The following is a 15807-nucleotide window of genomic DNA, read 5'->3' as shown; positions in this document are numbered from 1 at the left end:
TTTTGGGCTTTCGATTGAAGCCTTCTGGGCTTCTGAACGCAATTTTTTTCTGCTTCTGGATAAGGGATTCCGAATAGAACCCTTATGGGATTCCCCATCGAAGCGCAACTGGAATTGATTTGAAAACCCAGATGAGTTCCTTCCGGAAGCCAAAAAAACTCCGTTCCGATCAAAAAAATCTCCGTTTGTAAACCCAAAAGAAGTCCGTTCCGTGCTCTGGGTTTCCGAACGGATTTATTTGGGCTTCCGAAAGGAATCTCTTAGTGTTTCTGGACGGAATTCTCTTGGGCTTCCAAAACAGAATTCTTTTGGGCTTCCAAACGGAATCTTGTTGGGTTTCCGAACGAAATTATTTTTGACTTTACTTTCAAACGGAGTCCTTTTAGACTTTCGAAAGGAATACTTTTGCGTTAGAAACCATTGCTGGTGGATCACGCCAAACATTCAGACAGGTGTAGGAATGCTTAGTTAGTAGTTTAGCTTAATAATAGAGCTCGCACCTCGGGAGCTCGGTCTCTTTCATCATCCACGTGTCGGGTTAAGTAAGTGATGTATTGTTAGCTTTTGAGTATAAACAGTGTTAATTTTTTTTTTACTTTTTCAAAAACTCATTTCGCATCGTCTTTAATTTGGACTTCAGAGTACAGCTTCTGTTTAAGGGATACCAAATCTATATCCTTTTGGGATTCCGAACGAAATCCTTCTGAGATTTTTTACGTTAAGCCAGATGCGTTTACAGTTGGTATTTGGACTATTTCGTTCCACACTGGATGTATCCGTTTGTTCTAGGAAAAACCGATGAATTTTTGATCATTTGATGGACTACGACGATTTTTTACTGGGAGTAGGGAGTAGTAGTTTTATCAATTTTCGATCTGGATCGATCTGCAGATATTGGTGTCTGGATATTGTTAACCGAAAAAATGTAGGATTAGTAAAACGGAATAGATTCTGTAGATGTCGATTCAGGATCATTGAAGGACATTTTATAGCAGGGATCTGCAATTTTAAACCATCTTTGGAAGCATCACGTGCTAGCTGGAGAATCGGCACGCGTGCTGGGTTTCTACAGTCTACACCATAGAAATGTACCAATTGTTGATGATGATGATGATACTACCATCTATTGTAGCAAGGCACCTGCCGATAGCACTGGCCATATCTGACAAACGATTTGATCATGATTATACTATTGTATGTATTTCATCAAACTCCTGTACGAAGGGCCAAAAATGGAAAAGAAATGTACCAATTGTTGAGGTTATTTTTGCAGTGTGGATCGCACATAAATTCAAATTGGAGGCAACATCCCATACCGATGTGCAGGTTGTGGATATCAAAGGCCTGTTCTTCAACTTCAGCATAATCAACGTCCATAGCCCACACTCCGGAAGCACTGATGATGATAAGGACGCATTCTACGCGCAGCTGGAACGTGAGTACGACAGCTGCCCAAGCCACGACGTCAAAATCATCATAGGAGATTTGAACGCTCAGGTTGGCCAAGAGGAGGAGTTTAGACCGACTATTGGAAAGTTCAGCGCTCACCGGCTGACGAACGAAAACGACCTACGACTAATTGATTTCGCCGCCTCCAAAAATATGGCCATTCGCAGCACCTACTTCCAACACAGCCTCCCGTATCGGTACACCTGGAGATCACCACTGCAGACAGAATCACAAATCGACCACGTTCTGACGGCACTTCTCCGACATTATCGACGTCAGGACATATCGTGGCGCTAACATCGACTCTGACCACTATCTGGTGATGGTGAAACTGCGCCCAAAACTATCCGTCATCAACAAATGTTCGGTACCGACGACCGCCGCGGTACGACCTAGAGCGACTGAAGCAACCTGATGTCGCCACTGCATACGCGCAGTATCTCTAGGCAGCGTTGCCCGAAGAGGGTGCGCTCGATGGGACCCCTCTTGAGGACTGCTGGAATACAGTCAAAGCAGCCATTAACGACGCAGCGGAGAACAACGACGGGTTTCGGTATGTGGGACGAAGTCGACGGATCTATTGGTTCGACGAAGAGTGCAGACAGATTGTGGAGGAGAAGTACGCAACGCGGGCGGCAAGGTACCCGGCAGTAAGGTACTGCAGTACAAGGCGCTGCAGCAAGGTACCCGGCAGAACATTGAACGTTTTAGACAAAAGCGGAGACAGCAGACCCACCTTTTTCAGGAGAAGAAACGCCGCCTGGAAGAAGCGGAGTACGAGGAGATGGAACAGCTGTGCCGCTCTCAAGAGCATCTTGACGGACGAACGTGTGGTGATCGAAAGGTGGAAGAAGCACTACGAGGAACATTTGAATGGCGCTGAGAGTAAAGGCAGTGAAAGTCAAGGCAGCGGAGGAGATGACTACGTCAGTTCAGCGGACGATGGAAGATAACCAGCCCCCACCTTGAGGGAAGTTAAGGATATCATCCAACAGCTAAAGACCAATAAAGCAGCTGGTAAGGATGGTATCGGAGCTGCGCTCATTAAGATGGGCCCGGAAAAGCTAATCACTTGCCTGCACAAATTGATAGTCAGAATCTGGGAGACTGAACAGCTACCGAAGGAGTGGAAGGAAGGAGTTATATGCCCCATCTACAAGAAAGGCGACAAGCTGGAGTGTGAGAACTTTGAGAATATCCCAAATCATCTTCCGTCATCTGTCACCATTAGTGAATGAGTTCGTGGGAAGTTATCAAGCCGGCTTCGTTGACGGCCGCTCGACAACGGACCAGATCTTCACTGTACGGCAAATCCTTCAAAAATGCCGTGAATACCAGGTCCCAACGCACCATCTGTTCGTTGATTTCAAGGCGGCATTTGACAGTATAGACCGCGTAGAGCTATGGAAAATTATGGACGAGAACAGCTTCCCTGGGAAGCTTATTCGACTGATCAAAGCAACGGTGGATGGTGTGCAAAACTGTGTGAAGATTTCGGGCGAACACTCCAGTTCGTTCGAATCGCGCCGGGGACTAAGACAAGGTAATGGACTTTCGTGCATGTTGTTCGACATTGTGCCAGAAGGTGTTATGCGTAGAGCCGGGTGTAACAGCTGCGGTACGATTTTCAATAGATCCAGTCAATTTATTTGTTTTGCGGATAACATGGGCATTGTCGGCCGAACATTTGCAAAGGTGGCAGAACTGTACACCCGCCTGAAACGTGAAGCAACAAAAGTTGGACTGGTGGTGAATGCATCAAAGACAAAGTACATGCTTGTGGGCGGAACCGAGCGCGACAGGGCCCGCCTGGGAAGCAGTGTTACGATAGACGGGGATACCTTCGAGGTGGTCGAGGAATTCGTCTACCTCGGATCCTTGCTAACGGCTGACAACAACGTTAGTCGTGAAATACGAAGGCGCATCATCTGTGGAAGTCGGGCCTACTACGGGCTCCAGAAGAAACTGCGGTCGAAAAAGATTCGCCACCGCACCAAATGTGTCTATTACAAGACGTTAATAAGACCGGTTGTCCTCTACGGACATGAAACATGGACAATGCTCGAGGAGGACTTGCAAGCACTCGGAGTTTTCGAAAGACGGGTGCTTAGGACCATCTTTGGCGGTGTGCAAGAAGACGGTGTGTGGCGGCGAAGAATGAACGACGAGCTCGCCCAACTCTACGGCGAACCAAGTATCCAGAAGGGTACGATGGGCAGGGCATGTTGTAAGAATGCCGGATACCAACCCTGCAAATATGGTGTTCGCTTCCGATCCTGCAGGTACGAGACGGCGTGAAGCACAGCGAGCAAGGTGGGCAGTCCAGGTGCAAAACGACTTGGCGAGCGTGGGGCGCATTCGAGGATGGAGAGATACGGCCTCGAACCGTGTATTGTGGCGTCAAATTGTTGATTCAGTGTTATCTGTTTCGATGTTAACTAAATAAATGAAATGATCCTCAACCATTGTGCGGCCGCCTAACAGTTGCTGTGGCAGTCGGTAGCTGAAGCGAGCACGAAGGTCGCTATTCTGGCGGAACCGTACCACATTCCGAGGATAACATGAACTGGGTAGTGGCAGGATCCAGATTAGTGTTATGTCCCACTAAGGAGGCCGAAAGACCAATTCACTCAGAAATAGCAGTAATCATTGAAGGAAACAATGCTTCTGAACTAGAATCAAGCCCTTTCCATAACGGTTCGTAATACTACTTTCAAAAATATCCGAAGCCCCCATTCAAGAGGCTGCAAATCCTGCTTTCAAATAGCGTTCAAGAAACTCGAATTCCTCTTTTCAAGATGTTCGGAAGTCTTTTTTCAAGAGGTTATTAAGTCTCCTCTCAAGAGCCTCGGAAGCCACATTTTAAAAGGTTACGAAACCTTCTTTCAAGAGTTTCGGAAGTCTCCTTTCTAGAGGCTCAGGATCCTCCGTTCAAGCAGCTCGGAAGCCACCTTTCACGAGTCTCAGAAGCCTTTTGTAAGAGGGTCAAAAGTCTCCTTTCAAGAGCCTCAGAGGCTTCCTTACAAAAGACTTGGAAGCCCCCTTTTCAGGCTTGGAAGCCTCCTTTCAATAGGTTCGTGAACTTCCTTTTAAGAGGTTCTGGGCCTCCTTTCAAGAGGTTTGAGAACCTTCTCTAAAGAGACTCGGAAGCCTCCTTTCAAGAAACTTGGGAACTTCCTTTCAAGTGGTTTGGGAGCCTCCTTGTAAGAGGCTCGAAACCCTCCTTTCAAGATGCTTGGAAGCCTCCTTCTTAGGGACAAGCCAGAGTAAACGCGATGAGCGATGCGACGCGACGCGAATCACGTAAAAGAATAACAATCATAATCAACAGGCTGTCGAATTACACTGTCGCGTCGCGTCGCACATGTCGGAATCTGGGTGGCCTTAAACAGGGCTATCAAAGAAGACAAGAAAGCCTGCTTCGAAAGACTGTGCCTGAACGTCAAAACGAATCCATGGGGAGACACATATTGGGTAGCGATGGCTAAAACAAACGGAGCCCTGCCTCCTCCGTAGCGATGTCAAACGAGGCTGAAAACGATAATTGAATAACTATTCCTGCACCACAGCTAAACTTATTGGCCGCCAGCAGCGATGGTAGGAGCAGCCGATGGTAGAGGAACTACTGACGGTGGCAATGTTGTTAAAGCAGTTGGTCCGAACGGGATATAGAACATGGTGTTAGAGGCAGGCATGTTCAGGTGGAGTGGACAATATCGGATATATGGAAGAGAAATCGTTTGGCCTTGTTACCGAAATCTAGCAAGCCACAAGGAGACACCTCAGGTACAGACCAATCTGTTTTATAAAAACTACTGAAGAAGTTTATCCTTAACAGGCCGTATGTGGAGGATGTGGGAGGATAGTAGAGCTAGTCATTCGGCTTTCGGAGAGGACGGTCTATGGTTGCATGAAGTTTAATCTATTGGACACTTCCGAGGAAAACTCATTTTTGGGAGATTTCTCAGGGACCTGGAATTTTTTTTTGTGGAACTGTAAATTTAAAAATACTGGAACCTAATGTGGAATTAAATGGGAAAGTTTTTTGTATAAATTCTGGAGGGTGTTTTGGAGACATTTCACGATCAATTTTATGATCCTTATAACATCTTGAAGCCAAATTTCCCCAAGAATTTAAAGAAATTAATGCTCCAACAAATCGTTCATCTACTCCACAGACCGCCTCTACTTTGTCGCCTTCAAGAAGGACTTCAAGCCGCGGGGAACGTCCAACACCCACTACTTCAGCATCGACGACGAGCTGGTGTACGAGAACTTCTACAACGACTTCGGCCCGCTGAACATCTGCATGCTCTATCGGTACTGCCGACTGCTTAACGAAAAGCTCCGTTCGCAGCAGCATGCCAAGAAAAAGATCGTCCACTACACCACGGTGGATGCGTCCAAGCGGCTTAACGCCGCCTATCTGATGGGAGCTTACTCAGTGATCTATCTGAAGCGTACCCCAGACGAAGCCCTAAAACCTCTGACGTCCGGCTGCAACGTCCTGACCTATACCAAATTCTGCGACGCATCCTACGTCTACTCCGGCTATCGGATATCGCTGTACGACTGTATCCACGCCGTTGCCAAAGCGCTGGACGCCGGCTTCTTTCGGTTCGACGACTTCGATGCCCAGCAGTACGAGTACTATGAACGGGTCGAGAATGGCGACTTCAACTGGATTGTGCCGGACAAGTTTCTAGCGTTCTGCGGGCCGCACAGCAAGTCCCGGCTGGACAACGGCTATCCCATCCACTCACCGGAGACGTATTTTGAGTACTTCCGAAAGTACAACGTGACGACGATCATCCGCCTTAACGTGAAGATCTACGACGCAGCGCGATTTACCAATGCGGGCTTCACCCATCACGATCTGTTCTTCGTGGACGGGAGCACGCCGAACGATGCCATACTGAAGAAGTTTCTGACGATCTGCGAGCAGGCGGATGGGGCCATTGCGGTGCACTGTAAAGGTGAGTTGGAGTGAAAAAAGTTTCCCGGGTCACATTCTAAATAAATTCTTTTTTACAGCCGGACTTGGTCGCACGGGTACCCTTATCGGAGCATACCTCACCAAGCACTACAATTTCAACGCGTTGGAAGCGATCGCTTGGCTGCGACTTTGTCGCCCGGGGTCCGTCATCGGGCACCAGCAGCAGTGGATGCTGAGCAAAGAGGCATACCTGATGAACGAGGGAGTAGCCTACCGGAAGCGGTTGGCCATTAGCCGAACTCCGAAGCACGAGTTCGGAATCTACAGTATTAAGCAGTACGACGATTGTCAAAGCGAACCGGCAGATAAAACCGAGGTCAGCCAGCGGAATCCATCGGTGGTGACGGTAAGGACGTTCCTTTCGACTTCGACGTCGTCGGAATCGTCCTCGAGTGCGTCTTCGTCGGCGACTTCCTCGACGACGACCACTCCAGTCGCGAACAAGGTTCCGATTGCAACGGTCGCCGGAGGCTGCAACAACAACCGGGTGCAGATGCTGCTGAAGGAGCGCGTCCGAGGGATTTCCCACAAGGTGGACACCATGCGGTTGAACGATGAAAAGGATCAGAAGCAGAGCAATAACCTGAACAACAACTTCGATGGCGGAACGAGAAACACCGGTTTGATCGTGGACGTGGTCGATGGAGTGAATTCGCCGGCTTTAACTGCGAACGCGAAGTGTGCCACCATTCCAGTGACCCGGCGGTTCAAAACGGTGCGCGATAGCCGGTTGATAGCGTTGGAGCAGTCGCAGCAGACGCAGGGTGACAAGCTGAATCAGATCAAGGCCATGCGGAGGAGACCGTCCCGATCGGCCAACGTCATCACGCAGTGGTAAGTGATACGTGTGAGGTTTTTAAAAAGATGAAGTTGCTAGCTTTTGAAAGTGTTTCGGAGTTGCTTGCAATGGTGATGAGTGAGTTTGGAATGGGGCTGAAGTTGGTTGGCGTAGGAAAAACGAAACTTTTGAACTTGAGATTGGTGTTTGGTGATTTTTGGAAAGGAAAGTAGTAGGCTAGTGAATACTAACAACTAATTCGTCCCAAAAACCACTTTCACTCATCGCTTCCTGCTATCAAAATTCATGCATTCTGTTAGATTAATGAATTGAATGTTTCTCCTAACATTCTAATACACTCTAACCTCTTTTTATGACCCTTATTGCATAATATCATATCAAATATTCTTCCTAAGGTAGAATAAACATTTTATGATCGTTGTTCTTTGGTAAAACTGCTTGAAATTTTGTCATTTTTATTTAGGACAGTGCTAGAATTTATAACAACGAACGCAACATTCGTTTGATACAATTCCACCGTATGAAAACTTTGGTTCAAATTATGGTATGCAACATATTGTCTTTTTTTAGGATCTCCAAGTTTATGACGGGATATTACTCTTGTCTTTGCTTACTTCTAATAAACTGAGATGATGAGCTACTTGTTTGCACCATAGGAATTATTCTTTCCATAATTAGGCGTTCTAAAAACTTTAAGCTAGTAAAAAGAGCTACGAGTGTCGTGGGTTTCAATTTCGGTAAAATAACTAATTCCGCCGTTTCTTAATCTTTTTCTTCTCTTTTGCTATGCTATCCATAACCATTATCTATTGGTCAACGGTTCTTGGTAACATGGTGATCACAATTCATTTGACCTAACCCAAATTTTCAGTCATGACGAAACGATCGCTAACAATCGTTTTAATTTGAATCACGTGCATCACTACCATCATCATCACCATCATCACCACCATCATACTCGTGCTAAATCTCAACCATTCCGCAACACTGCTGCCGCAATTAATCCGAACAACAACACCACCACTACAACTACAACCAACAACAACAACAACAATGCTACCGCCCTCAACAACAACAGTGATCGAATCGCTGCTGCTGCTGGTGCTACCGCTGCAAATATGCAAGCCAATAATCTCTTGAATCAAATCGCCTCATCCAACAACAACAACAACAATCACAACGCCCATCATCACAATCAACGCGTCCCGACAGCAACCGAAGCAGAAGCGACGGCAACATCACCCAAACCAATACCGTCCTCGGCAACGGCAGCCGAAGGAGTTCCTGTGCCACCTGCTACCACCGGCACCACCAGCAGTAGCTCTGCGAGCGAGTCGCCACCAGCGGATACGGATCGAGGGGGAAAGCAGTTAACAGCCATCACCACCACTACTACTAATACGACATGTTCTAATTCTATTTCTAATGCAACAACGACAACAACAACCACAACAACCGCAACTGGTACGGTTCCGAGTGGTGCTGGTACAGGAGGATGCCACCCTCCAACCGGATTAGTGTTGCAATGCGCGACACGGGCGCAGAACAACCGGCTGTACAGCAAGAGGTATGTGAGCTAGCTAAGTAGAATAAAATGTTTAGGATTCATTCGTTTTCCCACTAATCCCAACCGATCCCAGTTCATCATCCGAAATTCCTTTCCAATTTCCTTTCCTTTCCTAATTCATTTTATGTGTTATTACTTCATTCAGTTGTGTTGAAAATTCTTGAATATCAAATCACAATTTTGAAAAGCAGACGTAATCTGCGTCATCTGAAAACGGAACGGAACCTCTTTGATGTACGGAGTAAACGTAGTGCCGATATCGCGTCTGATCATCTCCTCCATATTGGCAAAATACGCTTGCACATTGCGCGGATTCGTCTACTGGAAGAAACCACATTGAAATGGTTCTTCGTGGAAAAACTGGAGCTGCAGATATTCCGGAAGGTGGCATCACCACCAGCTAGAATAATCTGAGCGAACTACGCACTTAGAGAAAACAATGGATTATCGATTAGACCTGGAAGAAGATAGAGGAGGAAATAGAAGGTAAAGCCGCGATAGAACGAACAATAATCAGAGGAGTCAGTGTCGTAGCCCGTCAACTATACTCGGTTCTGGAAAAGGAAGCGAAGCGCACTTGACGATGGAACAGGGTCCGGCAGACTACGGGACTTAAGCTGGTTATGAAGTTCGTAATAAGCCCTATTTGCAGCTGGAATACGCCTTTTCACCTCGCGGGTAACATCATTATCACACGTCACTATTGTTCTAAGATACACAAATTCGTCTACCAATTCAAATTTTTCACCATCCAGCACCATTTCACTACTACCACCACTATGAATCCACGTTAATTGCCAGCGACCATGCGCTTCGTTTTGCTGGTATTGATCGTAACTCTTCCTCTTGAAAGGCACAAAAGCCTCTTCCACGGCACGGCGATCAATCCCGATAATGTCGATATCGTCCGCAAATCCTAGGAACAATAGATTCGAGAGTGCATCACCCTGCTTTAATCCATCTAAGGTAACAAATGACGTCGTTATTTCATCCGCAACCCTTACACTTGATTTCGATCCGTCCAACATTATACGAATCAGCCGTATCAGTTTCGCCGGAAAACCATGTTCAAGCATAATTTGACATAATTCATTCCGTTTCACTGAATCGTACGTTGCCTTGAAATCAATAAACAGATGATGTGTCTGCAAGTTGTACTGGAATTTATTAAGGATTTGTTTCAGGGTAAACATTTGATCCGTCGTTGATCGGCCCTCACGAAAACCTGCTTGGTATTCGCCGACGAAGGACTTTTCAAGCGGTCGCAATCTGTTGAACATAATACGGGACATAACCAGCTAGCAGGCATTTCCACGTCTTCCCATATGTTCGACATAATATGGTGCAGAATTTCATAAAGCTGCTCACTGCCATGTGTGAGAAGTTCAGCCGGGAGCTGGTCCTTCCCCGCAGCCTTATTGTTTTTCTGCTCTTTAACAGCTTTTTTAACCTCATCTAGTGTAGGCGATTCCACAGCTTGTCCATCGTCGCTGATATTTATTCTGTACGATGCACCGATGCACCGCCATTTCCACTATTCAACAAAGTCTCGTTGTTTCTTCCACCTGACAGCCACTTCGGTTTTATCTGTCAGCAAATTCCCTTGTTGCACATGACGGGAGATGGCGCTGTCTTTCTCCGCACGCCATTGACAGACTCATGAAACCTCCGCATATCGTTCTGCTCCATTTTTTTCTGCGCCTCGCTAATCACTTGTTCTTCATATTCTTTCTTCTTCCTGCGGTGGGTTCGTTTTTCGGCTGCTCTTGCTTCCTTGTACCGATCTCTATTCGATCGGGTACCCGACACCAACATCCGGCTTCTGGCATGATTCTTCTCGTCTGTCACTCTCTGACACTTCACATCGAATTAACCCGTCCTGGGTCGCCTCTGTGCAGTGCCTACCACTTCTCGTGCTGTTGTGCTCAGCGGCCCAGGCTTGCCAAAAACTCCTCGCCGAGTAGAAAATGAGCAAGAGCAAGATTTTTTTTGAGGAGTAGAAATAAGCATCAAAACTCACTACATTGTGCATCATTAAACCCGAGCGTGTGCGTCACAAAACAAGAGCGAGTCTATCTGTTCATCTTTTTCTTGTGGTGCGTCACTCACTTACACTCACACTCAAAACAAAACAGCCCGTGGTTGGTCAGACGAGGTGCCGGTCGACGTCAAAATGGACGGCCCCACTCTGACCAAAGTCATCAACTCGGTGATGACCAACCATGGCGATGATGGAGTCCAGACCATTAAAGTGATTACGGACGTATCGAACGTAATTATGTCCTTCCTGGACAACCGGGTGAATTACAGTAAGGACTTGAAGCAGGCTGACCCTCTGCGCTCTAGTCGTGGAGGCGAAGTCGGAATGGAAGTTATTGCTGGAAGCCAGTAAGGAGGCGGAGCACAAGATCCGTCTTCTTACTGAAGAGAACGAGTTGGCGGTTAGCCAAGCGGTGAAGGCCTCGATGGAGGCTGAATCGAAGATTCGGCTCCTTACAGAGGGGAAGCAGCTGGCGGAGAGCCAGACTGCAGAGCTTCAACGGCGTATGGCAATTAGCGGAGCAACTCGAGCAACTCCGCAATTAGCGGAGCAACGGACAGTCGAGAAGGTCAGAGTGGATAAGACCGAGAGGAAAATGGTACCTCCACCAAGGATGATACCAGAGGATCGCCGGGAGGAAGACCTGCCATGGACGGAGGTCGTGAATCCAAGAAAGGCGAAACGAAGTCGTCAGCAGGTCGCAAGGAGTGCGACCAAAGGTGCGGAGCAGGTCACTGCTAAGAAGGGTAGAGCCCGTGTGAAAAAGGGTGCGCCTTCCAATGGCAGCGACAAGCGGAAGGACAGAGGCGAAGCGATTATTGTCAAGACTGACGATAAAAGCTATGCCGAAGTCCTAAAGACTATGAGAGGCACCGAGAAGCTCTTTAGTCTAAGAGGGGATGTCAACTGCATCGGAAGAACGCGCAAAGGCGAGATGGTTTTCGTTTTGAAGCGGGATGCTACTCGGAAGAGTTCCGAGTATAAAAAGTTGACGGAGGAGGTCCTGGGTGACGGGGTTCAGGTTAAAGCCCTGTGCCCAGTCTTGAACATCCAGTGCAAGGGCATGGATGAAATAACCGAAGCCAAAGACCTGGTAGGGGCCCTCCTTAGCCGTGCGGTAAGACGCGCGACTACAAAGCAAGACCATGCTGAGGGTGGCTGGGTTTGATTCCCGGTGCCGGTCTAGGCAATTTTCGGATTGGAAATTGTCTCGACTTTCCTGGACATGAAAGTATCATCGTGTTAGCCTCATGATATACAAATGCAAAAATGGTAACCTGGCTTAGAAACCTCGCAGTTAATAACTGTGGAAGTGCTTAATAAACACTAAGCTGCGAGGCGGCTCTGTCCCAGTGTGGGGATGTAATGCCAATAAGAAGAAGAAGAAAGACCTGGTAGACGCACTGAAAGAGCAGTGCAATTCGAGATCCAGGAATCCGTGATTCGGTTACGCAAAGGCTTTACGGGAATGCAGGTTGCCTCATTCCAAGTACCTATAGCCGAGGCCAAGAAGGTGCTGGATAAGGTAAAACTGAAGGTGGACTGGTCGGTGTGCTCGTTGAGCACAAGCCAACCCAATCAGGCCTGTTACAGGTGTCAGGCCACGGTCATAAGTCCTATGACTGTGAGGAACCTGACCGTAATAAGCTGTGCCGTAGGTGCGGAGCTGCTACAACAGTCGGTTATCGAGTGTAAAGCTGATGTTGCCTTGCTGTCCGACCCATACCGCATCCTTGCTGGGAACGGCAGTTGGATTGCGGACAAGTCCGGTATGGTGGGATTCTGGACTTGTGGGCGATACCCCATCCAGAAGATAATATCTTCTCCCGACGATGAGGGTTTTGTCATAGCAAAGATAAACGGAGTGCGTGGGCAGTGGACTGGGGTTCCCGGTTCACTAACACTAGAGGTTATATCCTGCTAGAGTCACTAGCGGTATTGAACGTAGTTCTGCTGAACGAAGGTCAAGTGCCAACGTTTAGAGGACCGAGCGGTGATTCATGTATCGACGTCACCTTCTGCAGCGCAGGATGGACTGAAGAACCAGGATGGATGGTCCACGAGGGTCATACTTCTAGCGACCATCAGGAGGTACGTTTTATGGTCGAGTATACCCGGAAAACTACGACGAGAAGGGGTGGTGCAACTGATCCCGGATGGCGCACCTCACAGTTCAATCAAGAACTGTTGGAGGAGGCGCTGCGCTGGGAAAGTAGGACTACAGGACTGAGCGGTAACGAACTGACGGAGGTACTAACACGTGCCTGTGATATAGCGATGCCAAGGAAGACCCAGCCCCCAGGTAATCGACAACCAGTGTACTGGTGGTCTGACACTATTCCAGATCTTCGTAGAAACTGTCTTAGAGCTAAAAGAAGGTTGCGACGTGCTAGAATGGACGCTGAGCGATTCGATAGACGTGGGGTATTCCAGACAGCGAACAGAGCTCTGAACTACGAGATTAAATGTAGCAAGCGAGTCTGCTTAGAACAGCTGTGCAGGATGGCGAATGACACCCCATGGGGAGGAGGATACAGGATAGTGATGTCTAGGACCAATAGCACATCTTCTGAAAGATCCCCAGAGATGTTAGCCGGAATAGTAGAAGGATTGTTTCCGAGACATGAACCATCGGACTGGCCCGCTACACCGTACGAGTCAGTTGACGTGGTACCGCTAGTGACTAACGAAGAGCTTATCGTAGCCGCAAGAAAACTTAAGCTCAATAATTCGCCAGGCCTGGATGGTATTCCAAACCTGGCCCTTAAACACGCCATACTTGCCGATCCAGATATGTTCAGGAGCTGCCTCCAGAGATGCATGGACGAAGGAAACTTCCCAGATCGATGGAAACGGTAGAAATTGGTGCTATTACCTAAGCCTAGCAAACAGCCAGGGGACTCTTCGGCATACAGACCAATTGCCTACCCAATACAGCTGGGAAGCTGCTAGAGAGGGTCATCCTGAATAGATTGTCGGCTTATACAGAGTGTGCTGGTGGCTTATCCAGCAATCAGTATGGCTTCCGTAAGGGCCGTTCTACCATCGAAGCAATTCGAGCGGTAACGGATACGGCCAAATTAGCGAGAGGTTTAAACAGAAGAGGTATTAGGTACTGCGCGTTGATTACACTTGATGTAAAAAACGCGTTTAACAATGCTAGCTGGGCAGCATTTTTTTTAAATTTCTTTATTATAGTGATTTTTTCAAAAATATAAGAAATTCATCACTTCTGGACAGCAATTGCTGACTCCCTGCACCGATTGAGAGTTCCGGATTACCTGTGCAGAATACTGAAAAGTTTTTTTCAGAACAGGGTGCTGATATACGACACGGGCGCTGGTCAAAAGTCGATCGTAGTGTCATCGTCGTAGACGCAGTGATCACTTTGCTCACCCCGACAACCAACATGTCGCGGGTGGGCTGCGGGGACCTCAGTATGTAGATATAGAGGTCATTTGCGGTTCATGCGCGGTGGTTGTTGTCGGGGTGCTCGTCTCCAACGTGAGATTATGATACGGACCGCTAGGTTACTATCATAGCTTGCGATCGACGGGTGGTGAGGTAGCCACCCTTGAAGTCGATGTTGTGTGTATTAACGTCAAGTGCGTTAGCATAGGCGTGAGCGTTCTCAATAGTCCCCCTTGATGTATTGCTTAATTGCGGGCCGGGGGTACGAACTGGCGAAAGGGTTTTGGTTTTAGTGGGTCGGGTAAGAGTTACATGACATACCCATCCCCACACTACCTGAGTTACCTCCTCAGGTGTCTGGTTGCAGATTTCCGTTTACCCTTGCTCAAGAAAAGAAAAAAAATACCTACCCTGCCATGGATGCCAAGGATGCGGAGCGCGAAATCTGCACACTTACTGAGGAGCGGAAGCTGGCGGAAAGCCAGGCGAAGAAGGCCAGAGAGGAGGCCGAATCGAGAATTCGTCTCCTTGCCGAAGAAAAACGGCTGGCGGAGAGCCAGACCACGTAACTTCGCAGGCGAATGACCGTGACATGGGCGACCCCGAAGCTATGTCATATCACGCAGGATGCGGACCTGAAGGTAGCTAACGAGAGATCAGGAGCTCCTAAGAGACGGAAGAAGGTCGAGCGGAATGCTGACCCCACAGAGATGGATAGACCAGTGCCTTTACCAGTGAAGACCACTGAAGCTCGCCGGGAGAAAGACATTCACTGGAGGGAGGTCGAGAACCCAACAAGGCGAGGAGGAGTCGGCAGCAGGTCGCAAAGAGTGCGGCAGGCGGGTGCATGCCACTGCTAAGAAGGGTAAAGCCCAGGAGAAGACGAGTGCGCCCCTTCAAATGGCAGTGGTAAGCACAAATTCAGAGGTGAGGCGATTATCGTCAAGACTGACGATAAAAGCTATGCCGACGTCTCATTGCCATGAGAAGCTCTCTGGCCTAGGAGGGGATGTGGGATGCTGCTCAGAAGAGTTCTGAGCAGAAGGGCCCAAACACGCAGTTTACCACTAAACACATAGCTTTCTCCATACGTTAATTTGTTTCACGTACGCCAAATGGTAGGCCAGCAAAAGCGAAACGACACTGATCGATTACCATAAAACGATATGTTGCGATTTGCGCCGCACTCGATTTCGCGAGATCAAGGTCGGGTCCAAGGAAGTCTTCTGGAAGATTGAGAAAGAGAGAGTCGTGGCTGCACCCGAAATTGCACGAAGAGCCAGCGGTCAAATAAATGTCTCGCAATCATCCAATCGGTCGAAAGGTACGCGGGAAATCCGAATTGTTCGGCGAGGTCACGTTCCTTAATCTGAGGATCACGGTTTCGCTCACTTTCGTCCGAACCGCAGATAACAGTGGAAGTGTCTTGCTTTATTCGTGTTTCGTAGTTCAATTTGTAAGTAAGAAAGCAACGTGGTTAAACTTTGATTATAGTATTTAATGTAATTCTCCTCGTTTAGTCCTTAGTAAAGTTGAGCAAGTAA

At 47.9% G+C, this 15807-nt stretch overlaps 1 protein-coding gene across 3 annotated transcripts in view; it reads left to right on the top strand.

Moving 5' to 3' along the window:
* Positions 1-15807, top strand: part of LOC134207779 (mucin-5AC) — a 76135-nt gene that overhangs the window by 46577 nt on the left and 13751 nt on the right. For 2 of the 3 annotated variants that reach the window (XM_062683679.1, XM_062683678.1), the window contains exons 4-6: positions 5628-6425; positions 6484-7279; positions 8116-8811. In XM_062683679.1, the coding sequence (XP_062539663.1) occupies positions 5628-6425; positions 6484-7279; positions 8116-8811 (2290 nt within the window). The remainder of the gene's footprint in view (positions 1-5627; positions 6426-6483; positions 7280-8115; positions 8812-15807) is intronic. The other variant, XM_062683680.1, reaches the window with a different exon arrangement.

This window comes from Armigeres subalbatus, chromosome 1 (genome assembly GCF_024139115.2).
Source record: "Armigeres subalbatus isolate Guangzhou_Male chromosome 1, GZ_Asu_2, whole genome shotgun sequence".
NCBI lineage: Eukaryota > Metazoa > Arthropoda > Insecta > Diptera > Culicidae > Armigeres > Armigeres subalbatus.
The sequence above is the reverse complement of the archived record's forward strand: the minus strand, read 5'-3'. Positions and strand labels throughout refer to the sequence as shown.